This window comes from Lemur catta, chromosome 9 (assembly GCF_020740605.2).
Source record: "Lemur catta isolate mLemCat1 chromosome 9, mLemCat1.pri, whole genome shotgun sequence".
Taxonomy (NCBI): Eukaryota; Metazoa; Chordata; class Mammalia; order Primates; family Lemuridae; genus Lemur; species Lemur catta.
Genome location: NC_059136.1, coordinates 56,318,347 through 56,344,979, shown reverse-complemented (window position 1 = coordinate 56,344,979; position 26,633 = coordinate 56,318,347). Strand labels below are relative to the sequence as shown.

Sequence of the window (26,633 nt, the reverse complement as noted above, 5' to 3'; positions counted from 1 at the left end):
TCCAGTTGAAACCCCAGACATTACAGAGCAGAAACAAGCCATCCTGTGTCCTGTCCAAATTCCTAACCCACAGAATCCATGAACATAGTAAATGGTTGTTTTAAGCCACCAAGTTTTGGTATAACATGTTATGCAGCCAAAGGAACTGGATCAGCCTCCGTCCTACTTACAGAGATTTGTGTGGTAATTACCTAACAAGGTAATCTAGCCTATTCTACAGAAAATATAGAATTTCAAGCTACTGCTGGCTTACTGTGTACCATTCAATGGGTAAATCCTCATTTCTCAAACTTGGTGTCTCAACCTCTTTTAAAGAAAAATGTTTTCACAGCTACTTTGGTATTGACTTAAACTATGTATGTATTGTTACTTAAGCATGTACAAACGTAAGACCAGTTATAAACTCCTTATTAAAGCTTTATACAACTAAGAAATAAAAATAAATTTATAAATTAAATACATCAAGACTATAGAAATGGTAAAATTCAAATTTACAACCTTAAGCAATGGACGATGTTGCTTTGTTGAAACTACATTGCATTAACGTGAAATTTGTAGTGACCAATTAACAAAGCATGTTCTTTTGCTTTTCAGCCATGGGGAACAGATGACAGCTTTTCCATAACAACTTCTTATCAGTTGCCTTTCATGAGGAACAAATGCACGATTTACATATTAAATTTGCCTTTTTAACTTTTAGTGTATTGCTTCAAATCAGTGTCATCATAAATGGTCACACAGGTAATCCAAGATATTGTATATGAATTAAGAATCAAAATCCTTGTAGAAAATTGTCAGATCCTGAACCCTAGTTTGAAAATTACTAAAGTAAATGGGCCTATATTTAATGAGTCATTCATTTATCATTCAGGAAGCCCTACAGTGTGGGAGAAGGTGAGGCAGAGAGATTAGAGCTAATTGGAATAGGCCAGGTGCAGGATAATGCTAGCTTAAAGTAAGGCAGTGGCAGTGGGGAATGCAGAGACTGTGCAGAGACATGCATGTGAGTTAAATAGATGTACTTACTCAAGATGACTTGATCAGTGGTTGGATAATGGAGAGTATGGTAGAGGGAGGATTCTAGGATGACAGTAAGTTTATTGTATTTTTTTGTTGAGACAAGAGTCTTGCTCTGTCGTCTGGGCTAGAGTGCAGTGGCGTCATCACAGCTCACTGCAACCTCAAACTCATGGGCTAAAACTATCCTCCTGCCTCAGCCTCTCAGAGTGCTAGGATTACAGGCATGAGCCACTGCACTCAACTGACTGCAAGTTTCTAATCGAGAGATTAGGCCATTAACAGTGCCTTTCACCCATGAAATCTTGGTAGGAAGATGATGAGTTCAGTTTGGGCTGCATTGAGATGATGCTGCTGACACATCCAATTGAGGGTGTCTGTTAATGAGATTAATAAGTGACTGGCTCAGGCATAGATCTGTCTAGCTCTGACAACCTCAAAGCCATACTTAGCCATACTTCACATTCATAATAAGTAAAGCAGTTTTCTCAAAGAACCAGCAAGCAATACAGATTTTAAAAAAAATGTTTCAAATACAGTACAAAGAACATTTTCTCCCTATTTCAGAGTAAGTTGCTAACATATCTAAGATAAATGCAGAAGAAAGGAAGTGAGACCACTGTCTTTTACTCGTAAGTGTGAGAGCATTGCAAGGACATTAAGTAGGTTTTGGTCACAGAGTAGGATAGTAAGACATAACATTTCAGAGGTACAGAACTCCAAGTGAGATAAAATCAACAGCATGTTCCTAAATTGGATTGGAGTTGGTCACTTGAATTCATTCATTCAATAATTATTAACATTATACTGGGCACTGGAGAGGGAAAGGTAAGTGAGGCACAGTTCTTACATGTGAGGAACTTAAAGACTAGGAGGGGGAAGCAAATATGTTCTGAGGGAGTACAAAGGAATAGTATCTAAACCATCTTTGTTCAGGTACAGGATGGAGGGCAGGTCAGGAACAGCTGCTTGGGGAGGTGGCTAAACTGGATTCTGAATAGGAATTAACAATTCCAAGATGAGGGGCCATAGAGAGAGGTCAGAGGAACCAGTATGTATACAGGCCCCGAGGTGACAGAAGGTGCAACCCACTAAGGGACTGCAAGTCTTTCAGTACAACAAGGGAGCAAGTAAAGATAAGGTTGTAAAGCAGGATTCCAATCATGAAGGGCCTCATATGTTAAGAAGTTTGAACTTCATCTTACATGGCTGTGGAAAGTCAGTATATTTTAAACAGGTGATATGATTAATATGCATTTTAGAAAGATTGTTCTGCCTCTGCATATTGAAGGGAGCAAAATAAACAAATCAATTAGTAGGCTGTTGAAGTAATCTAGGTAAGATGGTGGTGACTTAATGTTAGGTAATGATATTAGATGTGGATAGAAGTAGATGAATTCGAAATACAAGGATTTAGTTTAAGATGGGGTTTGATGGTTAATTTGAATGTGGAGGTAAGAAGAAATTGAAAATAATTCCATTTCCAACTTAGTAACTATTAATAATTTATTGATTTGTAAATGATTTTTGAACCAGTGTTCTATGCACTGGACTTGAGAAGTGAACAAGGATAGAGTTTCTGATGGCCTGTGTTCTTGTGGAGGGTCACTAGGAGACATTAGAAAGCAAATAAATGCATTTCAGGCAGTACATGGACCAAGGGCAGTGGGAATTGGGCCTATGCTCTGAAGATTTTAAGGTAAAGTCATGGCTGTGGGAAGGCAGGGGCTGCCAGTCCCTTGTTACTCTTTAGGTGAGAGGTCTAGGGCATAGCAGTATGGGAAAAAGTGCAGAATGACAAAAAATTGGATGAAAATCCTGGTTCTCCTCTTTCACTTCCTCAAATCACTGGCTATACCTTAATTTTGGCAAGTTATTTCCTCTTATTTAAATATTCCAAGATAGTTCTACTAAAGTTTTATTTTAAAAATAAGACAATCAGTATGCCTTGCTGTCTTTAAGGATGCTTCCAAAAAGTTCGTGTGATCAAGAAAAATTGCATTACCTCTCATCTAAGTCAAGGACCATGGCTTTCTCTATCTATAGTGCTCTACTACATTTATTGAAAATAATAATGTAGTAGTTCCATATATTTGACACCTTTACGGAATAAATTCTTCCATCCTACAAATACCTGCTTACTTTGTTCAAGGCCCTGTATCTCAGGTTATAGAATTTCATTTAACATCCTAAACTTATCAATTTTGGATATATCTTTTTAAATGGCTCCATTCTGTTGTGTTTTTTGAATGTTTTCTAGTTTCCTTTATCTTAATTTTGTAACTTCTAGCCTGTGCAGGAACTTGATCAAACACTCTAGGATCAAAGCCTCTACTTTAATTATTGTACTTGGACTTCAGTGTCTGTATTTTGAGGCTAACTGCTTTATCTTCATTCACTCCTTTCTACTATAATTCATTTCTTGGTAGCTGAGGGGACTACTATGATCTGTTTTTTATGTAGGCAGAATTTTTTAAGGAAACAACACAAATCTAGGTATTCCTTAAAGTTACTAAATGAATACATTAAAGGTGATCATCACATAAACCTTTCATTTCTGTAGGTCATAACCAGGCCTAAGATTTCATTAGACAAAACAAAAATTTTAATGTAATTGGCTATCTGGGAGCATGAGGCACTTTGTTTATACTTTCTTAGGGCTAACTCATAATACTCAAAACACATCTAACCAGAACCATATTCTTATGAGAGAATGATAATGCATTTAAACATCATAAGTAGCCAGTTTTCAGCTTTCCCCATTGAAGAAAGTATTTCAAATACAAATACATGGCCTGATAATGTTTTTCCTGAAGAGATCCAACTTGTACCAAAGTTACCATGTAACAATGCAAACTGATTTAGAGTTCAGCAACTATTAATACAAATAATCAGACACCTTCTGAAAAAGATTAAGGAAATTGAGTTATTTTACCTATGAAAGACAATATTTGCTCTTTTAGAGCAAGCAGCTCTTTATACCTTATGAGAAACCCTAAGAACAAAAAGTCAAGTTTTTCATTATATACGGTGCTTTTCATTTTAAAAACATTTGGACTTAAAGGCAGGTACCATGGTTGATTTTAGACAATTCCCATATCTTCAGATTACTAAGTATTGTCCTTAGGAAAAATTATGAAGGAAAAGTTTTTAGAAATCTTTGGCAAAAATATATGAATTACTACCTTTTCATAATAATGTAGCCAGGACTTTTATTGGAATACTTCATTATTCTATGACCAACTCACTTCTAATCAATCATACCTTTCTTAAAATAGTATAGCCCCATGTTTAGTAATGCAAGCTCCAGAATGCTTGGAGATGTAACTCACTTCAGCACTAACTAGCCGTGTAACCTTGAACAAGCTCTTTACCCTGTGACTCAGTTTTTTGTCAGTGAGGACGGTGATAGTCCCTATCTGATAAGATAAAATAATACATGTACAGCAGTTTATAAAGTGCATGGCACATAATAAGTACTCAATAAGTTACTAATGAAGAGAAACTTCATTTTGCAGCCAATAATCTAATGTTTTTTTGAATTTTGAGAGGTAACAGAAGATACTTTCCTTATAAATAAGTCACATTTTAAATATTTTTAACACAGATGGAATGGTGTTTAAAGAATTAATCTTTGTTCATGCCTACATACATTATACTTTTAATGATATAAACATTGCCTATATACATTATACTTCTAATGATATAAACATGAAAAATATCTTCAATCACTACCCAGACACAGTCTACTGAAGGTGCTTCCAACCAGCCCCTTATCAGGAGGAAGAACCCAATCTGGAACTAGATTTTCAACAGATGTAGTTTTCCATATATTGTTAAGTTGGAAAGGTTTGGCTCTCAGGAGCTTTCCAGCAGGGAGAATTACATTCCTAAATAAAAAGGAATTCTCTTTTGGACACTGTTTCAGAATCACCTGAGATGCTCTGATAAGAACAAAGATTTCTGGCCTCCACCAAAGACTTACTGAATCAGAAAAGGGGTTAAGAGGATGAACAATCCTTAAGAATCTGAATTAACAAACTCCACGAGTGAACTGTATATATACAAGAAACGAGAGAACTGCTGCCTCAAGGAAATATCTCATTTTGAGTTTAAACCTAGAAATTGCTGACTACCTTAAACACGTAAAAATAATCTTTATGGGAGGAATGTTTTGGGGGGGGCAAGTACTAAATATTGAAATTATTCTTTTAAAAGACCCTCTCAAGTCTGCCCCCGTAAGCTATTATATTGGGTAGTCTTACAATTCAAGTGATTTAGGAAAAAAAAGTTAACAAAACTTTGAAAACCCTCAGTAAAGTTCATTCTTGGTCTTCTCTTCTTAAATTTGTTTTCAGTTCTGTTGGATTTAATCACTAAACAAGACCAAAAGAGAACTTTATTTTACATGACTTTATTTTACATTTAGAACCGTTTTATGCTTTACTTTAAAAGGAAAAAAAAAAAAAAAAAAAAAAAGGACTCACTCTGCGTTTAATATTACTGAAAGCATTTTAACCAAAATCTTGATTTAGGAAGACTTAAGACATTGTGCATTAAGTTATTTTCATTCTTTCAATAACTATTAAAAATAAATTCACAATTAGGGTTTCAAATGTCCTAATCATATCTAGTTTGTTCTCATTTAATATTTTATCAATCCCATCATGTGCATACAGAAGTTATGGTCATATATAAATTTTATATCTTTCAAACACATTGCTAATCAGCTGTTAATCTAATTACTATTTCATTTATTCAGAAATAGCATTTAGACATAAAAACCAATGTCTCATTTTGTAAGATAACCTTTGGCTAATTTATACACATCTAATACAGCGTGTTATATAAGTTTTAATACAATGAGTTTCACTATCACTCAGTTTTAAATATTTTTAGTATCAACAGGGCTGAGAATATCATGTGGTTCCGTCTTTCAAAGGAAGTTATATAATGAAAGCATAGTGCCTTTGAACATGAAAACTATCCAAGGCCAGAAGTCCTATAAAGGAACTGAAAGGTAAGAGATTCCAGAGAATTTCTCTCATTTTTAATATGTAAAGTAACTAGTTTAAGTCACTTTATTGAAGACTTACTGAAGAAAACAGCATTCCTTATTATGCCATTGAATAAAGCTACTAAGACCACAAGAATTTAGAGATATTGATCTTAGCTACATAATTGATGGGTCATTAAAAAAGGACCTGTCACTTAGTTATTAAGTATAAGTTAACTTCCTATGCCAAGTAAGGGTCACACTTCACTTCCCTCATTTGTAAAAAGATAAGGTGGCCTGGCCAGTGCCATTCAGGATTCTCTGCTAACTGTAAAATGTGGACTATTTTCTTCTGTTTCTTATAGTCCATGTGTATATAAACTTTCAGTTCTTTAAATCAAAATTTTTATGCACATAACCATGTCAGTATATTTCCCTTAGTTTAAAAATGTACAACTACATAAATAAAAACTATTGTTTCTTCAGTATTACTTGACATTTCCTCTGTAATTTCTTTATTTAAAAAAGTAAATGTAACAAGATACTTAAAAAAGGCTAGATACAAAAGTAGTTAAGCTGCTCACGAACATTTAAAATTTTCCAAAATGTATCTTCAATAATCATGATCTTATAAAACATTTTACAGTTATCAGAAAGTGCCCAGGCTGAGTTTACATAACTGAAATACCTTAGTACAAATGTCTAGTTAGAACTGAAGTGCAGTAACCTCCTGACTGCTCATAGGAATACAAAGAAAAGTTGATTGTGATAAAGTATTGTGCATTGGCCCCATCGTATGTACAAAAAAAGTGCCCTCACGCAAATGAACAAATTACATGCAAAATATTAGTGATATCATTTAATATCCTAGAGCTCAATGCAGTCTAATAAACTGCAATAAAAGTGGTTTTATAGGTAAAAGTGATTTCATCTCTAAGATCTGAATGTCAAGAACTTTTTACAAGTTCCATATACATGATACACAATTGCAGCCAACCACAAATTAAACACCATAAAAAAAGTTAAAACACAGAACATACTTAATTTTTTATTTTGAAATTCCCTATTCCCTCTATACAAGAACCTTTGCTGAAACACTTTCCAGAAAGGCAGCAGTGAATTTTCAGAACATTTTACATTTTTTTCCCCTCAGCAAAAAGATAAATCACAGTGTAAATTATGTTGTTCTGCTGTCATCTTTGGCTGGGGTTAGACCCAGAAGTTGTTGCCTAGCAAACCATTATAGCCAAATGTTGCTAGTGCTCCTTAGGCCTTTAAGCTACAAACTCAGAAAGGAATGTTTGCATTTAACCTCTTTAAGGTACCACCAGGGGGATATGACAGCATTAACTTCCATAAACTTTTATAGACAAATGGAAAAAATCTACAAAATTAGCTATTAATATTACACAGCAATACACACTTTTTATACTCTACACAAAACCAAAATTCTTGGTCTTAATGGCGAGTAGCAATTTCTGTTTGAGAATCTGTTTAGAGGAATAGAGTGGGACATAAAGTCGAGAAATGCAAGTATTTGCAGTAGGAAGATGTTGGTCATCTGGTGGTCTTATTGTGATTGAGGGCATAGGCTGAAATCCTTCTTCACTGGCTGGTAATGATGGGCTTGATGTCCAAAAGTAAACCTAAATGGGAATATAATAATTAAAATTTTGGCTTTTAACACATTAATATTCAATTTTTAATTCTGGCAATATATACACAGAGTCCCATTCTGATGTTAAAACTTATGGGAGGTAGGGAGGGTATTATTTTGAATTGGGTTTTAAATGCATTTTCTTGTACTATAAAGGAAAGGGATCACTCATACCTCAATAAAGTGTTTTTTAAAAAAGGGAGTATATTTAGAGTTAGAAGAGGGAAAAGGTGTCACAAGGTAAAAAAGTGACTTTCTATCTCAGGGCCTCAGTTTTCGCATCTGTAACATGAGGCTACTGGACTAAATGGTTTCTAAGGGCCTTTCCTGTAGCTAAATTCCATGAGTATCCGTTAGCGGGAAAAGAGGCACAAGGCCTCCAAACAAAAAATAGGGTCCTAGGTTAAAAACTCACACAGGTTATCTTAAAAAGTATTTTGCATTTTATCTACTAGCAAAAATAATGCAGTATTATCAGTGCTACCTTATGATACAGAATAATTTTATAGTAACTAGGTGCTGGGGAACATCTGTACATCAAAATCCATGCAATAAACCATACTGCCACTGAGTTTTACTATACAGCCATAATAAGGTTTTGTGCAACACAGTGTTAAGTAAATGATGCTCAATAAATGTTAACTTCTGCTTTACTTTTTAACCTAGATGTAATAACCAAGGATATGCTTCCCTGAAACACTTATTTCTCTGAACACATAACGTTAATTCCTCATCAATTCATACATATGTACCATTTTTCAGTCAGAGTAAGACAGTGTCTCTCTCATGGAAAAGCTTTTTAAATCTAATGCATTTACAGTGCACAACTAAACAGTGAAGTACATCCAATTTCCCAGAATGCCTAGGAAACCTAAAGGAACTAATTTGTTATTTCCTAAAGCACAGATGTATGAATAACCTTATCTAGAATTCTACAGAAAGTGATAGAAAAAAATAAAAAACAACTCTCCTAAGTATCAGGATCTACAAAATCTGAAAAGAAACATAAAAGTATTGGAAGGTACTCCAGAGATGAAGCTGGTCCAATCCACTCATTCTTAAATGTAAAGTGTTTCTTTGAGAATGAAATGTGGTTAACCAGGATAGATGAACTACATCACTGGACCTCTAAGAAGCTGGAGTAAGAGAAATACTAGAGGACTTCTCAGAACTTTTACTAGTGAACTATGACTCTCCAAGAGTAAATTAAACTATGTAGGTCTTACTCAATAACCCCAGAAATCTTATAATTTGCAGGACTAATAATTCATGGGAAAACTGTTTAGGAAACGCTATTCTTACGTCTTTCAGCTTCTCCCTCCCTCAGACACATCAGAGTAAAACCAACAATATGTGAAGGATGACCTCCCCAAAGAGAAGAAGGGTAAGGGGGATAGGGGGAGACACCTTGATATAATGCTAAAGCCCTAAGAATAGATTTTCAAGACTTTAAGGAGTGAAGCTCACAAAATAAAGCTGTTGATAGGAAATTCTGAGGTCCTTACAGAAGTAGATTTTCTTTTTACTAAGATTTGAGTAGTTAGCAAATTTTTCTTTTAGTAGAAGGCAAAAACAGTAGTGAGATTTAACTTGGCTAAACTGAACTGAGGATATGGTTTAAAAACAGAAAATTAAAACTAGGGAATAGATTAAAGTAGTTCTAAAACTTAGACCTCAGATAGCAAATCATTCTACTTCTGAATTTGGTGGTTATTACAGAATTGATATGGGCCTTGTTCTTAGGGCAACAAGGTGCCCTGAATCCAAAGACTGACTACAGGTGGGTGGTAGAACCCAAACAAACTATTTGAGTGATCCTTAAACCAACAGGGACAGATATGGTATTAGTACTGACAGGGACTTTAGAAAGCAAGAGTGGGAAAGTTAAATACTGACCAATTATATCAAAACTACCTGGGGAACAATGTAGGTCAAAATTACCCTGATGGCTAAAAGCCAAGAACAGAATCAGGTGGCAGCTAGGACTGCTGAACAACCTGTCTCACCACAGTAGAGAAACATCAGAAGGCTCTTAGAGCCATGTAAAGATTCAGGAGTACTAAAAGCAAGAATTCCCCTCCTTCCCTTCTCCACCCCCAAAATAAGCTTCTGCTTGAATGAAAGTAAATGGGAATCTACAAGTTTTGTTCTTTTCCTGTACAAGTAACCATTTCCCATCATTTGAATAAAATGGATATATCTAGAAATTGAGTTATTTTTAAATATTCCATGAGTGGTCTGGTTTAGATTACTAAGAACTAAGGCTGGTTAGGCAGGGGCAATGTCCAAGAGAACCATGAGGAATGAGTATAGAAAATATTTCTAGGGTTTTCTGGATAAGGAATGTCCTTCAGATTTCTACAAGAAAGTCTGGAGAAGACTACCTTTTAAGATTAATGGGCAGATTGATTTGGTTATAGGTATACTTGAGGGTGGACAAAGGTTCACTGACTTGGTAGACTTTCCAAGACCAAAGCTGCTATTATCTAATTTACAATTCTAAGTTGGTTGGAGCTCTGTGCTAATAATAAGTAGAATTTAATACCCATGTATCACAATTAAACTACTCTCTTCCTAGTAAACAGATTATCAAAAGACTTTTCTGAAATTTTGCCAACGCTTGCCACTTGTCACTTGCCACTAGTCAAAAGGATTAAAGATACATATAGGGAGCAGCACATGTAAGCACTATAATGGGGAAACAAAAAAAACTATATTGCAACAATAAGTTGGTATCATCTTATGGGACTATGGACAGAATATTAATAGTTAAATGCACTTCACTTTGCTTGGAGCTTTAGTAATTCTATTACAGAATACAAAAACAAAAACTACCTTTTACTTCTGAATATTTATTTCTGAAGTTAAAATGACTAAGACTACAAACTTAAAAGGCACAGTATTTTAAAATTTTGTATTTCCTTCTACAAGTTTAACTTACAAGATCTTGTCGTTCTGTCATGCTCATCTTCTCTACTATTGACCAGAACCAGCGTTTGAACTGCAAGAGCTTCTCGGCATTTTCTCCTAAGAAAGAACGTAAACTCAATAGACAGTACTGTATCAGTTGTTATATCTTTAAAATATTGCTAATTAAAATGTTATTTAAGATTGGGAGATTCCAATTCTTAATACAGGAAATAAAGACCATTTGAAAAATGTAAAACCTCTATAGTTCATCCTGACTCAAGATGACCAAAATAAGAAAAATGAACCACTAGCCTCAGAATTGATAATCACAATGACTTTAATCCAATCTGTAAACCATAATTCGTCTCATGACCTCAAGCTAGTATTTCTCAAACTTTAATGAGTTGATAAATTACATGGGGATCTTTAATGCAGATTCTCATTCATTCACTGGGTCTTTGGGGCTGGAGGAAGGGAACACCAGAGATGTTATTTCTTAAAAGCTTCCAGATGATGCCTATGCTGCTGATCTGAGGATCATACTTGAAGTGGCAAAGTCTTATGCAGTTTCTTTGGATATTTTGTTTTCCCTCCTAAATTTGTGGTTTACAGATAAATTCTCATCTCATTTTTGAAAACTAAATTAAAAAGCAGCACAATAACTATTATACAGCAACTTAAATATTGCCAGGACAAAGAAAAAACAACATTTATCCAAATTTAACTTACTATAATTTGGCTGAAGCTTCTTGCAAAATAGGAAGAATAAAGGGGAAAAAATTGGTACCTTTATGTACATAATAATCTTGCACTATAGATATAATCTTTTTACAGTGAACTTCTTGGAGCTTCCAATGTTCTATTGTACAATAAAGGTTATTCTAAGAGGATTAAGAGTGTCGCTTTGTTGCCCTGGCTAGAGTGAGTGCCGTGGCCGTCAGCCTAGCTCACAGCAACCTCAACCTCCTTGGCTTAAGCGATCCTATTGCCTCAGCCTCCCGAGTAGCTGGGACTACAGGCATGCGCCACCATGCCCGGCTAATTTTTTCTATATATATTTTAGTTGGCTAGATAATTTCTTTCTATTTTTAGTAGAGACGGGGTCTCGCTGTTGCTCAGGCTGGTCTCGAACTCCTGACCTCGAGCAATCCACCCGCCTCGGCCTCCCAGAGTGCTAGGATTACAGGCGTGAGCCACCGCGCCCAGCCATTACTACCACTCTTTATTCTTCCTAGATTCTCCATGTGTTTGTGTGCTGTTATGTTTTCATAAGTGTGATCTGGGTCCAGCTCTAAAAAGCAAACATCATGTAATCAAATTCTTTCATTAGGGAGTCTAAGCAACATGAATCAAAAAGGAGGGCCCGTAGAGCAGTTCACATGGATTTTTTTTCTTAATTAGTATATACAAATCCTTTACACAGTTTTGCTTACCACAGAAATTTTTTATTTGTATTCATACTAAACCATATATTTTTTAAAATATAGATATAAAATATAGAAAAATTAAGCAGTAAAAGAATTAGTAACTTAAAGCTAAGCCATCAAAATATTTAGTACAACCATATGTTTAAACATAATGTAAAAAAAATTTTAATGCCAACATTTCCCAAGCCCTGTAAATCAATCTAAGAACCAGAAACTCAGAAAATGTTGACTGACCAAACTATCTAGTTTATTCCTTAAGTAAACATTTTTTAAAATGTCCTACCTGATTCATCATTGAAAGAGGTAAAACTGATCAGCATTTGCACATTAACTTCACCACAGCCATTTACCAAAAGCCTAAAATCTTCTGCTGTTAAATCTTCTAATGAATTTTTTGGAAGCACATCTAGTAGACCTTTCCTCATTGCCTAGAGAATTTCAAAAATTATCTTTTTATTGCAATCAGTACTTCATTTTCCATGTAGCATTTATTTATATTGTTAAATCCCTATATGTAAAGTTTAACAGTCTTCTTTAAGAATGTTAGTTCCCATTTTAAACCAGAGAGCAAAAAAATTTCTGTATTTTGAATTTCTTATTAATAGATTCAAAAGAAAGAAAGGCAGAGGGTGGGGGAAAAAAACATACTGAATAGGCTACAGGTTCAAAAGTGAAGTATTATTATATATTAGTAGCTAACTGAAATTTTTAAAATTATGTTAAAAACAAACGAGGAAAAAGTTAACATAGCAGGTCTGATATTACTCTTTAGAAGGATGTGATTGCAGGGCTGGCCCTTGGCTTGTGGCTGAGAACTTGGTTTTTGGAATGTTCCCTACATTACTAATTGATAAGGCTGTTTTTAATGCCTGGGGCAGTGAACCCTGCTGTACCAGACTGCCTAGACTTTTTATACAATGTGATTCAAGACAAGCAGGCACTTTCCTCTGGAAGTCTGGAATTTCAGTAATCATAGCTGGTTGTGCAGAAAGAAAAGTAGAAAGTGCCTACACAACTGGCCTCCAATAAAAACTCTGACCTCTGAAGTGGGCTTCCCCAAGCACAAACAATGCACACTGTGTTGCTACACTTCTTTTTTCTTTGGAGACAGAGTCTGATTCTGTCACCCTGGGTAGAGTACAGTGGTGTCACTGTAGCTCACTGCAACCTCAAATTCCTGGCTGGGCTCAAGTGATCCTCCTGCCTCAGCCTCCCAAGTACCTGGGACTACAGGTGCACTCCACCACACCTTGCTAATTTTTTCTATTTTGGGTAGAGACACGGTCTCGCTCTTGCTCAGGCTGGTATCAAACTCCTGACTTCAAGTAATCCTCCCAAATTGGCCTCTCAGAGTACTAGGATTACAAACGTGAGCCACAGCACCTGGCCATATTGCTGCATTTCACTGGTGGAGAGATAACCTTAGAAGCCTGTACATGGATTCCTCCAGACTCTGCCCAACGTATCTTTTTCCCTGGCTGATCTTGCTGTGGGTCCTATCACTATAATCATTAACTGTAAGTACAACTGCCTCTGAGTCATGTGAGTACCCTCTAGCAGCCAAAGTATGGGTAGTGGTAGGAACCTAAAATTATAGTCGTTTTGGTCCCACAAGCACCCTTTACAAAGTTTGTTTATCAAAGCTACTTTCTGATGATTACATGGTTTTACCAAGTAGTTTTAACCAAAAGTAAATGAGTACTTGGTTTGGATTCTGAAACTTAAGATATAGTTTACATGGTAAATAAATTCATTTTAGTTTGAAAAATTTGGCCTTTTATAAACAAGGTGAATACACTGAAATAGTTTACCACATATGAAGACACAAACAGCCTCATCAGATCACATAACATCTTCTAGAAAACACTTACATGTAATGGCTGTTCTGCAACCACTAACATTCTGTGTTCTGCATATTTTCGCACATACTCATATACATTCTGGGGAGTGACTGGTATATTTACACCATTAGGAATGAGTTCAACCTGTGAAAAATTTAGCAATGTTATTTAAAGGCAATTTTGTCAAAGTAGTAAGTTAACAGTTCATAAAACTATTTCCTAAAATTTTAAAATATAAAGACAATTTTTTATATGACAAACATCTAAGAAATGCAAATATTTTAGACCAAACAAAAAGCCCTTCTGCATCTCAGTCTGTCTCACTCTTGATCCATCTCTCTGTTTACCTCCTGTGTCCATTTCACCTTTGGTGTACGTGTGCATGTACATTTCCATCTTTCTCTTTCTCTCTCTCTCTCTTCCCCTAACTAAACTGTTTCTATATAAGACAAGCACAACAGATTAACCAAATTCTCTTCCAGAATCAGGGAACTGCGTATTTGGCTTTACCTGTCCTCCACCCTCTTCTTTACACAAGTCAATTGCAAATGCCAAATCCATTGCTGAGAAAACAGCATCAGCATCAGAACTCTGAGAGGCCAGGATTAGTTGCCGCAAACTCTCGTACATTACAGGGTCAAAAAAAGCAAAATCATGCCAATTGACCTAAGAAAGTAATCATATGAAACTCAATTATGAAAGAAACAACATCCGCACTCAATTCATTAGTAAATTAAAATCTGATAAAGAATTTTATCTAATTTGGATATACCAATAAAGAATAATTTCCCACTGAATATATATAACAACTACTTTAAAGTGGTAATAAATCTTTGGCTCTGACAATATATTCCATTTTTCAAAGTATATAAAGTGTTATATTTTGAAAAAATTTAAAGCCAATAACATAATAGTTTTTAAGTTCCAAAAATAATTTGCAAAAACCAGCACTATTTATTCCAACACCGATTATGTGAAGCAGCTGGCTCAGAAATAAATATACATCTTATTTACTCTTCACAATAATCAGAAATACAGATTTTTAAATCCAGATGATAAATATGACGCTCAAAGAAATTCACTAACTTGCCCAAGGTTACAATACTGGGTTAAACTCTGGGTCTATTTGATTCATAAGCTGTTCAATTAAACCTTGTTAAAGATTCAATATATCAACATTTTTATGTTGCTGAGCTCTGAGTCTAGTTTTTTACTGCATAAGAACATTTTAGATGGAACACTTTAAGAATTCAATAGGGTCAGAGTTGAGTAAATATATATCATAATATGATACACATGTATTAACAGAAAATAATATTCAGTGGGTTTGATTAAAGAAAATTACTAGAGTACAGCTTTAATAATGCTGTATTCTAAATAATGATTAGATGTGTGATGTGCATCTCTGGAAAACAGAGTATAAAGTAAATCCTCATTTAATGCTGTGGAGAGGTTCTTGAAAGCTGGGGCTTTAAGTAAAACAACATAGAGCAGGTCCTTGAAATATGCCATTTCACTATAATGTTGATGAGGAAAATAAAACTGGTTTTGTTTTTACATTATTTTGCTGTAAGCTGCAGTTTCCAAGAACCTACTGAAGACGATAAATGAGGGCTTACTTTATGATATTTCATTATTTGATGTCAAATACTTTCTTTAATATATTCTATCACCCACAGATAAATATTGAGCATATTTGTGTTATATTTCTTACATTTTTTTTTTTTTTGCTGCCTCCGTGTCAAACTTTTACATATATTTTTGAAGTTAGAATGTTCTTTTTAATATAATACTACTTTTACCTTCTCTACCACCTGGTACACTAATGGTGGATAAATCTTATTGAGCACTTACTATTTGCCAGGCAAATATACTATAGACTATAAACTATACTATGCTGTTTTCTTTATCACTTTATAAATGGGGACATATGCCAGAAATGTTAGGGGATTTGTTTGCAATAAGATGCAGGCCTGTCAGACCCCCCAAACCCACCTGTATTACCCACTCTGCCACGCCATCTCCCCATATGTGGAGACTTTTCCCATGTCATTATTGTTTTTATTTTTATTAATTTTATTTTAATAGATAGTAATTATATCATAAAATGTTTGAAAATTATTTATATTGGCTATAACGCTTTAAAATTTAATAGTAAGCAAATGCCATAACAGTGTGCTAGCATTTGATTATTTTGTAATAAAAAAAACTTTTACAACTGTAAGAGCAGTTAGGTTCATCAAAATCACTTACTTTTCTACCAAGCAACACTTTAATTACATGTCTATTCAATGTAATAGGACATAGTTCATTCTGTAACAGACATAGTCCAAGAATCCTAATAATAAAAAAACAGGGAAATAAGATTTAAATTCAAAAATAATTCTAGAATACGTATAACCCCCAAACACATACATAAATATACATATAATATTGAAAACTTCTCTACAGCCTTATTTCTATCTAGTATGAAATAAAGCATATTTTTATAACCAATATATTTTAGAAAATTACAAACTGAAATTTTTTTAAGAATTCAAATACAAGATTAGAGTATTTTACCTGCCAATATTTCTGAAACAATTCAACCTTGCTTCTGTGTTTTTGCCAGGCCTTGGAGTATAAAATCCTCTTTTCCCAGGTTGGTAAAACAAAGGAGCATTGTCATCACCATCATCTGTATCATCTAAATCCATATCTACTACACTTCGACTAGAGCCATGACGCTTTCGGTTTTCCTAGTATCAGAGAATATCCAAGATTAAGCCCCCAAGATTCACTTAAAAAAAAACAAACATATGAACTGGTTCTCTGAAATCATTCAAAATTAAGTCAGGTAGGCAAAGCAACATTCTTATTTAAATGTATATGTATAACAACACTAACGGAACTTTTAATTTACCCTGTCAGAACTGTGATACACAAAGCTTGTGTATATTAAGTTTTTAACATGTTATTCAAATGAAATTCCTTAATGAAATTCAGGTTAGCTTCTTTCACTTTAATGCCTGAAAGATATTTTCACTGGAGAAACAATTTGGATTGACAAAAATTCTTTCAGCACTTTGATGAGTTTCCATTCCCTTCTGGCCTCCATAGTTTCCAATGAGAAATTTACTGTCTTTCAAATAACTGTTTCCCTATAAAGTAAAGCACCATTCTTTGGCTGCTTTCAAGAGTATTTCTTTATCTTTGTTTTACCAAAATTTGATTATAATATGTCTGGACATTGTTTCTTTCAGTTTATCCTGTTTGGAGTTCACTGACCTTGAATCTATAAATCTGTGTCTTTTACCAAATTTAGGAAGTTTTTAGTCATTATTTTATTTTTTTATTTTTTTTGAGACAGAGTCTCACTTTGTTGCCCGAGCTAGAGTGAGTGCCGTGGCATCAGCCTAGCTCACAGCAACCTCAAACTCCTGGGCTTAAGCGATCCTACTGCCTCAGCCTCCCGAGTAGCTGGGACTACAGGCATGCGCCACCATGCCCGGCTAATTTTTTCTATGTATACTTTTAGTTGTCCAGATAATTTTTATTTCTATTTTTAGTAGAGACAGGGTCTCGCTCAGGCTGGTCTCGAACTCCTGACCTCGAGCAATGCACCCGCCTCGGCCTCCCAGAGTGCTAGGATTACAGGCGTGAGCCACTGCGCCCGGCCTAGTCATTATTTCTTAAAATACTTTTTCTACAGTAATTTCTTCTCTTCCTCCAAGTACTCCAATGACATGAATGTTAAATCTTTTGATATTGTCCCATGGGTCCCTGAAACTGTTCTTTTGTTTGTTTTCAATCTTTTCTCTATCTCTTCTTCAGAAGGGATAACTTCCACCTACCTATTTTCCCTCTGTCACCTTTGTTCTGCCATTGACTCATCCAGTGAATTTTTTTCTTTCAGAGGTTGTACTAAAAACTTCTCTTGGTTTTCTATTTAAGTTTCTATTTCTCTGCTGAGAACCTCTATCTTTCCATTCATTAGTGTTCACCTTTATCTCACAGAACATGAGATAAAGTCTTGGATAATTTCAACATGTAAGTCATCTCACAGTCACCAATCTATTGGTTCTTTTTCTGGTTCTTTATATACTGAGTAATTTTAGAATGTATGCTAGACATCTTAAATATTAAGTTGTAAAACTCTAGGTCTTATTAAATTGATATAGAGATGTTGACTGGGAAGGAGAGCCCTTAAGTAGGCTTATCAGCCTGGTTAGGTTCAATCTGGAAGTCTCACCTACTGTGTACCGTGGTTTCAATGCCAATTAAGTTTTCAAAGCCTTTATTATGCTGTTTGGGCTGCCCTGCATATGCAACACTCGGGATAGTCTGCCACTTGGGCAGTGGTTTGGACTGTAGGTTAGTTCCCAAAGTCTTTGTTATCCTTCAGCTAAGATAGAATAACAAAGATCAGCTTTACCCGCCTTGCCTGAAAAGATGCTACACTAGGTTATTTTTCAAGTTTTGACTTCCCTCTCCAATCTGTGTGCTACTGTTTACTGTTCAGAACTTTAGGTTATTCCCTTTTTGCATTGTGTCCAGAGTTTTTAGTTGTAATCAATGTAAGATATAAGATTATACTGGGCTTGCTCCATTTGGCTGACACTGCAAATTCTTAGGTAGCTTAAGAATGAAATGCATGCAATGAAATACATCATGCACTAAAAAGCCTCCCTTATTACTATACCATGATATGTCATGTTTTTCTGCATTGTTGGCACCAGCTGTTTTATGAGGAATGAGTCCTATAATTCTCTGCTTCTCTCCTTCTCTGCTATTCAATTCATTACATTTCCAAATTAAAGCTTAATTCAGGCTATGCTGAAATGGAAGCAGCCAATGAATGGGGTTACACCAAGCTCTGACCTAACCAGTCTCACTACTTGATTCTGAGAGCGCCGAATCCTAACCACTAGACCACCAGGGAGGACACTCACTACTTGATTCTGTACATGACACCTATATACCTATCTTTGCTTCACTCTTTACTATAACCATGCATTTTACTTATGGAGACATAGATTCTTCACAAATCCTCATTTCCTCTCTTTTATTTGAATTTCTTTATAATTTAAATTTTAAACTTAGTGCACATACAAAATGCTTCTTACCTGTACCTTTTCTGAGGAGTCTAATAATCCAAGATCTAGGATACTATCAGCTCCATTTTCCCTAAAAACAAAGAAAAAGCTTTTTACATTCCAGATAACTGGAACTTCGAGAGTTTAGTGTAAAGAAAACATTGATTTATATTTATAAGAATTTATAAATACATTTAAGTTTTGAAATCAATGCATATCTGGTGCACTTACTGGTAATAATGTAGTTCTAGGGGCACAAAAGTCAATAATTGCACATCTTTAAAAAACCATGAGATGCTACAAATATGATTCAAGATAATGGGATAAAGGCTACCTGATTTAAGATAAAATAAGTGCAGTCTTCATAGGAGTGCAGGAACTTAAGCTCAGAGGGAGCACTGTAGAACAGGAAAATGCTCAGAAAGCAATCACAATAGGAATCAAATCCCCTAGTGAATTTACTGATTCTAGAATACTAGAATACAAAGGAAAAATTTTGTAAAAAATGAGTAGTCCATTCACTAGCACAATCTTTTTAAGGCTCCTTATAATATTTGTATGACAAGCCTTTTTAAGATTTTTTATATCCATTGAATAAACATACATATACTCAATTTCCATGTTATTTTTTCTTCATCAGTCTCCTTTGTATGGAGACTACAATGTAATGAATATTTTGTAAATAAAGATACATTTAGCTACAATTTCCCATTTTCCCTATGTATGGCAACTTTTGGGACACCCTGTATATTACAGAATAGAAAGCAAATCTTGCATGAATTTTTAAGATAAATCAGGAAGCCTAAAAGAAATTCCATGCTTATGGCAAGAACAATGCAGGGCTATATCCTAAGATTTTTTGAAATTCTATGGCTCCTACTGTAAGGATATTCTGATGGAGAATCTGAGATGTACTTTTTTCAAGTAATTTCTAAACAATCAGGTACATAAAAGACTTTTAGAACCTAAGTGACTACTAAAATGCTACCTTCCTAATAATACATGAGGAACTCCACTGTTGCTCACTCATCGATTTTAAGCCATCATTTAAAAAAAACATTGAAAGTCTTGTCTGGGAGGCCAAGGCAGGAGGATTGCTTGAGGTCATGAGTTTTAGACCAGCCTAAGCAACAGCGAGACCCCATTTCTACTAAAAAAATAGAAAAAATTAGCCAGGGACGTGCCTGTAGTCCCAGCTAATCAGGAGGCCGAGGCAGGAGGATTACTTGAGCCCAGGAGTTTGAGGTTGCAGTGAGCTATGATGACATCACATGACATCACTGCACTCTAGCAGGGGCGACCAAGCGAGACTCTGTCTCAAAAAAATAATAATAATACTAATAATAACATAAATAATAAAGTCTTGTGCTTTATGGCATAAATTTTAAGATATGATGGCACCCACATACTGAAAATAAAGTAACCGATATTTCAACTGAAATGTCTTCCCAATTGTACACATTACCGTCCATGTGCAATAATGAGTTCCATGGCCTCATCCACTCTTGCTCTCAGAGAATCTTCACTTGCTAGAAGGAGAAGCAGCTGAGCTGGCGATAATTCCAACAGCATGCCGGTGATTTTACTTGCAAATGCCTGTAATAGATGAACAAATGTTACTTGCCTATTCTCTGAAAGCTCTTATCTAAATCTATAATCTTTTATTCATAAAGAAAAAATATAAGAAACTTAGATAGCAAATACAAAAATTTCTGAACTAATTAGGTCTTTTATAACACTAGAAGCTCAATTATAGAGAACACTGACAGGAAATGAGTAGTCCATTTACTAGCACAACCTTTTTAAGGCTACTTATGATATTTGTATGACAAGCCTTTTTAAGGTTTTTTTTAATCCGTGAGTAAACATATATATATATACTCAATTTCTATATTATTTTTCCTCATGAGAGAGTCAGAAATAGCTCTTTCATTTAGGTACTAAAAAATAAATAGAGGGAGGGAAACACTAAGGGAGGGAAAGGGAGAGAAAGATGCCTGTATTTAAGGCTGAGGATTTACTGAAAGACATAATTGGTTTTCTGTTTTATTATTCTTTTAATATGAAATATGTACATATAGTTATACATCAAGACAAAAAAACACAACTAGTTTGTTTCATATGACAGTAACCTGATAGAACATTCAAAATAAAAATTTTCCTGCAATACTAATCAGCAGTAAACTATTTGCAATGTGTTCTAGCTATAGCTTGCTAACAGATAAAGTCTGCTTCAAAACTAATAACTTACGCAAATAGGGACACAAATAAATATAATGCACAACTAGTTCTTTAGCACCCAAGGAACTTGCTGGGTGGAATAGGTACAGTGTTCCAATCTAGGGTTGGGGGGGGGGGATTCAAGCTATACACAGTTACCCTTCAGCCAACACTGCTCTTTTCCCTTCTAAGCTTCCTTCTTACTGCCCAGGTAAAAACAGTCCTTAACCTTGTGCCTTGCCAGTAGCTGACAATTTTTGAAAATACCAACTTTAATTCAAAAGCAAAAACATGCCACAGCCAGTTAATCGGTAGCTAAGTGCATGGTACACACTGGTTGCATTGCTTGTACACGGGGATAAAGCCTCTCTCCAAGTGCCTGCCGATGTGCTGGCAGAGGATCAGGATCATCGCTAGGATTTCCTTCAGAAGCCGGTCTGAAAGGTCTAGTGTCAATGGAAAGCTGTCTTCTAAAGTCTCTATAAGAGGAAGAAAGTCATGATTTCATTCCCTTGACTACAAAGGAGAAATATCAGGAAAACTAGTAACAAAGTTAGAAAACCAGAGCATTAGGCTGTTTAGTTATACCAAAACATAAACAACATTATCTAGATTTTGTCACTTGAAAATTTATATAATTTTCAATTATAGTCTCTCAAAAATAATTTGATTCTAAGGGAGTAGGACCTTAAAATATCAGAAATGAAGAGTCCAGAAATTTTATTCAAAAGTAAAATGGAACCCCTCCTAATGAGGAAAATTTAAAGATTTAAATAGCACAATTTGCCACAATTAAGATTGTAAGACAAACTTAAGACGGAATGATATAAAGGTTAAAGGTTTCAAATAATTAGGAACTTTTTTTTTTTTTTTGAGACAGAGTCTCACTCTGTTGCTCAGGCTAGAGTGCCGTGGCGTCAGCCTAGCTCACAGCAACCTCAAACTCCTGGGCTCAAGCAATCCTCCTGTCTCAGCCTCTAGGGTAGCTGGGACTACAGGCATGTACCACCACGCCTGGCTAATTTTTTTTTTCTATTTTTAGCTGCCCAGCTAATTTCTTTCTATTGTTCAGTAGAGACATGATCTCGCTTTTGCTGAGGCTGCTCTCAAACTCCTGACTGTAAGGCTGGTGGCGGGCACCCCTCCCCTCCCTAATGGAAAAAGAAGAAGCCCACGAGATCAGCCAAGGACAATGCCTGCAAAGCCCAAGCTAAGTTAAAGGACGACCACACCTGGATGGTTACTCTGATAGGAGTTTTAGTTCCTGGAGTCCACACATACCACCGGCCCCTCCTATTTCTCAATAACCGCCCTAAAACTGCAAGGGACAATTCCTTGTTCTCCCCACCATAAATCTTCCTGCCAAAGAAACCCCTACCCCCATCCCTAAAAACATACATAAACCCACTCAGACTTCTGGGCGATGCGACTTTTCAGGTCTCTCTCTCTCTCTCTCTCTCTGGGCGATGCGACTTTTCAGGTCTCTCTCTCTCTCTCTCTCCCTCCCCCGGGACCTGAAAATCTCGCCTGGGTCCCTCTCTTGGGACTCGTTACCCTCACCCAGGAGCGCCCAAATAAAGCCTCTTTACTTATCCCTTTCAACTCTGCTCATATTTATTTCTCTGGCGCCGGCCAATCCAAAAAACCTTACACTGACCTCAAGTGATCCTCCCGCCTCAGCCTCCCAAAGTGCTAGGATTACAGGAGTGAGCCACCACACCCGCCACAATTAGGAACTTGGGGGGGATAAACAGAGGGCAGTATAATTTCAATTGCTTCTGGGTTTTTACAGCAGAACTTTTTATTAGTTAACAGACTATTCTTTGTTTCCATACATATAACCAAATATTAAAACTGTCATTTACTTTAAAAAATAGTCCATAATTAAGTCTCCTTCATTCACAGGCCTACCTCCAATTCATCCCCCAAAATAGTATTCAATAAAAGATACAGGCCAGGCTTGAGGCCAGGAGTTCAAAACCAGCCTGGGCAACATAGTGAGACCTTGTCTCTACAAAAATAAATAAATTAATTAAAAATAAGTAAAGGACACAAAATTATCTTACCTATCCCGGTCTCTCCGAGAACCTGCTCGCAAGCCACTACTCCTCCTCATTTCCCTTTCTCTCTCCCTTTCCCGATCTCTCTCTCCTCTGTTCCTTAATCTCTGCATTAAACCTAGAAGAAAATAAGAAATATGCTTTGTTTAGATGAATGCAAATGCAACTACCTTAAATTTCTGTCTATGCAAAGAAATGAGACAAACATAGGAAGATATGACCGCTGAAGATCATCTGTCCTTAGCATCCATGTTGATGCCTCTCTCTCACTCTCCCTGTGGTTTTGAGAGTTATGGCTAATTACATACAATGTACTTGGCATGTAACAGATGTTCACTCAATATTTGTTAAATGAATTTTTCCCCTTGTCATGTCAAAGCTCTGAAATAATACATAGCAACCAGGGCTATTATAGTGTCACTGTAAATAACACTGAGATTTCTTACATGATTAGAGTCACTTAATTAACGTCTCTATTTTTAGTTTTTTGCATGAAAGCCTTATAGGCCACCAGAACAATACCTATTACTATTTTTAAATTCCTAAGTCCAAGCCAGAGTATCATTTCCTAAAAATGGGCAGAAAAGATATTTCTGAAATGTTGTGACTTCCCAGGTTTTGCATTCACATTTGCTAATTTATTTTTATATATAAGACTATATCAAATGGTGAAACTGATTAAAAGTTGGAGCACTCTCCTCATTTGTTCACCCTCAATCCTTTCTACAGTTCATTCAGCCTCCATGGTAGTGGTTTATGTTAATAAAACCCCAATGAGATACAGACAGAGGTACAGCCTAGGTAAAACACAGGATTTTCTTAGTATATAATCTCTATAAACTTTCTCTCAGTTACTGCATCCATCTACCTACAAGTCTGACAATCTTGTGTCCCTATTTCATGTGAATTATTAATTATCTCCTAAGGGTTTTGTTTGTAATTTTCACAGATTTTTAAATTTGCTAACTGTAATCTTAAAAATTAGCCAAAAATCGGCAGAGCCGAAAAAAGGAAAAAAAAAAAGGAAGAAAATTAGCCAAGAATCCTAATCCCAAAATGTTGCTCTTCAGTGAGGTAATGAGTTTGCACCAGAATGTTAAATTTTAAAAAGGGGGGGAAGGGCTGCTAAATTAAACAGTGAACTTAGTGACATAGTTGATTTACATTTTGTTACAAGCTGCCTACCTCACTGGGTACAGATAGTGAATTTGCAAATCATACTTTGAATAGCACTGCTTTAGTGAAGAGCATTTTCTTCTCAAATACCTTTATGAATTAAATATTGGGGTAGAGGAAATGTTGCAATTTGCTCACTGAATTCCTACATCACCATATATCTTATAACCTCTCACCACCTCCACCTCCAAACATGTAACAACTACAATGAGAAAGTAGTACAATCACAAACACTTATCAAAATAAATGTTGGGAAAACAGCAAATTGTTAAATTGTCAATGAGAGTAGTTTAAACGTAAGATTAAATTGTTAATCTACAATAAAATTATTTAGAAATATAAATGTACATTTTTACATATATACACAGAACCATGAATTATCACTATTGTTTTGATGCACAACAAAAGAATTTTATGATGCTTGTTATCTGTAGAGTACTTATTGTAGAGTATACACTTACTTGTGTGAGTGCCTTTGTTGGCATTCTGGATACAATCTAGATTTGGCAGTTTTTCATTTGACAAAAATGCTTGTGCAATGGCTGTATAAAAACTTCGTGCTACACCACTGCCCTCTCCTGGCTCATCCTTAAATGTGACCTTTACTCTGTGTACAGCCATTGGTGTGGTAGCACATCTTCGGCCAAAGTGATTGTTAAGCTGCCTCATAGTCTGCTGAATGAGAAGATCTCGATCCCGATCAACCTATTAAGACACACCAAAAAAGCAACAACTTTCAAATTCAATGCTGAAAACCACCTTGGTCTACGTAAGATCTGAAAATCTAATTCTAGCTTTTCTATGACAGTTTTAAAAACTACAAAATAATTTGGGTTCTTAGAAACTAGCTTATACATTCCAAATATACATTGTAAAACACAAGATGTCTTGCATTAAATTAGGACAGTGGAATTTAATTCAATTCTAACACTTTCTTTCAAAGGTCTATGGGAAAACAATAATTTTTTGTTCAATTTTGGAATGTACCAAAATAAATTTCAAATGATCAAAGATGCAAAAGAAATTTTTAAAAAATAGCAAATAATGGAAGAAAACATGGATGATTTCCTTGGTATTGGTATTGTTAGAACACTACAAGCAAAGTGGGGGGAAAAAAGACAAACTGGGAAAAATTTATACCTTCTATCACAAAGATACATATTCATGAATGAGTGTTTGTATCACCTACAGATAAAGAACTTCTGGAATGTGAGAAAAGATCAACAACTTAGGTGAAAAAACTGGGCAAAATAGATCAGCAGAGTTCACAGAAATTTAACTATCCTAAACACATGAAATAATGTTTAACCTTGCTCAAAATAAGAGAAATTCAAATTAAAACTATACTGAGATACTATTTCTTACCTATCAGATTAGCAAAAATCTAAAAATTTGACAACAAACTGCTAGCAAGACTGTAGGGAATCAGACATTCTCATATTGATGGTGAAAATGCAAAAATATACAATCTTATAGAGAAGTATTTGCCAGTATCTGGCCAAATTTTATTCACACGCCCTTTGACCCAGCAATTCCATGTCTAGGAATCTATCTCAAAGATACACTAACAAAAAAGAGAAATACACAAGAAGCTATTCATCAGACTGCTATCTATTACAGCACAAGATTGAAAACAAACCCAAATGACTAGTCAATAAGGGACTGGCTGAAAAAACTGTGATAACCATAAAATACAGTACACTAAGCAGCTGTAAAGGGAAAGTAGAACATTTCTCTCTATATAAAGGTATAGTTTTATCTCTGGGATTTACTGTTAACTGAGAAAAGTAAGGTGGAATAAAAACATATAGTATGCTTGGGGATGTTGGGGGAGGTAGGTAATGAATACACACATATACACATGCTTATATTTTTAAAGAGGGGAGAAATAAATGTTTAAAAATGGTAAAAAAGACAAGAATGGAAATTGAAACTAGACTTCTCTGGATATACCTTCTTCTGTAGAGTTGACTTTGCAACATTGTAGATATTTTACATTAATTATAAAATAAAACCTCAAAAGAGAAAGGAATCCCTAAAAACTCAAAGGAAAATGAAACAAAATGTTCCTAATTGTAAGATGCTGGTAGCAAAACCACACACAGACGAATGATTTCAAATGACTTTAAAGCAAAGTAATTTGACTGTGTATCTCTAAGCAGGATGTGATCCAAGGACAAAAAGACTGCCAACTAATTTTAAGCAATTTTCAATAATCATTTTTGTTGTTCATGGAGATGATGTTCTAATTCTA

The 26,633-nt window shown here is 35.2% G+C and overlaps 1 protein-coding gene and 1 long non-coding RNA gene across 4 annotated transcripts in view; one reads left to right on the top strand and one right to left on the bottom strand.

Annotated features, from left to right (window-relative positions):
- Positions 1 to 569: 569 nt before the first annotated feature.
- LOC123645238 lies at positions 570 to 6,504 on the top strand. Its single transcript, XR_006737456.1, has 2 exons — positions 570 to 741; positions 5,917 to 6,504. It is a non-coding gene; the product is annotated as an uncharacterized LOC123645238 (long non-coding RNA).
- Positions 6,505 to 7,035: 531 nt separating this feature from the next.
- Positions 7,036 to 26,633, bottom strand: part of UBR5 (ubiquitin protein ligase E3 component n-recognin 5) — a 126,890-nt gene continuing 107,292 nt past the window's right edge. For all 3 annotated transcript variants that reach the window (XM_045561919.1, XM_045561920.1, XM_045561921.1), the window contains 12 exons: positions 24,841 to 25,084; positions 23,210 to 23,321; positions 21,478 to 21,622; positions 20,389 to 20,519; positions 18,954 to 19,014; positions 16,411 to 16,586; positions 16,102 to 16,186; positions 14,359 to 14,514; positions 13,879 to 13,992; positions 12,291 to 12,435; positions 10,612 to 10,697; positions 7,036 to 7,659 (listed from right to left, as the gene is read on the bottom strand). In XM_045561919.1, the coding sequence (XP_045417875.1) occupies positions 7,447 to 7,659; positions 10,612 to 10,697; positions 12,291 to 12,435; positions 13,879 to 13,992; positions 14,359 to 14,514; positions 16,102 to 16,186; positions 16,411 to 16,586; positions 18,954 to 19,014; positions 20,389 to 20,519; positions 21,478 to 21,622; positions 23,210 to 23,321; positions 24,841 to 25,084 (1,668 nt within the window). In that variant the 3' untranslated portion in view covers positions 7,036 to 7,446. The remainder of the gene's footprint in view (positions 7,660 to 10,611; positions 10,698 to 12,290; positions 12,436 to 13,878; positions 13,993 to 14,358; positions 14,515 to 16,101; positions 16,187 to 16,410; positions 16,587 to 18,953; positions 19,015 to 20,388; positions 20,520 to 21,477; positions 21,623 to 23,209; positions 23,322 to 24,840; positions 25,085 to 26,633) is intronic.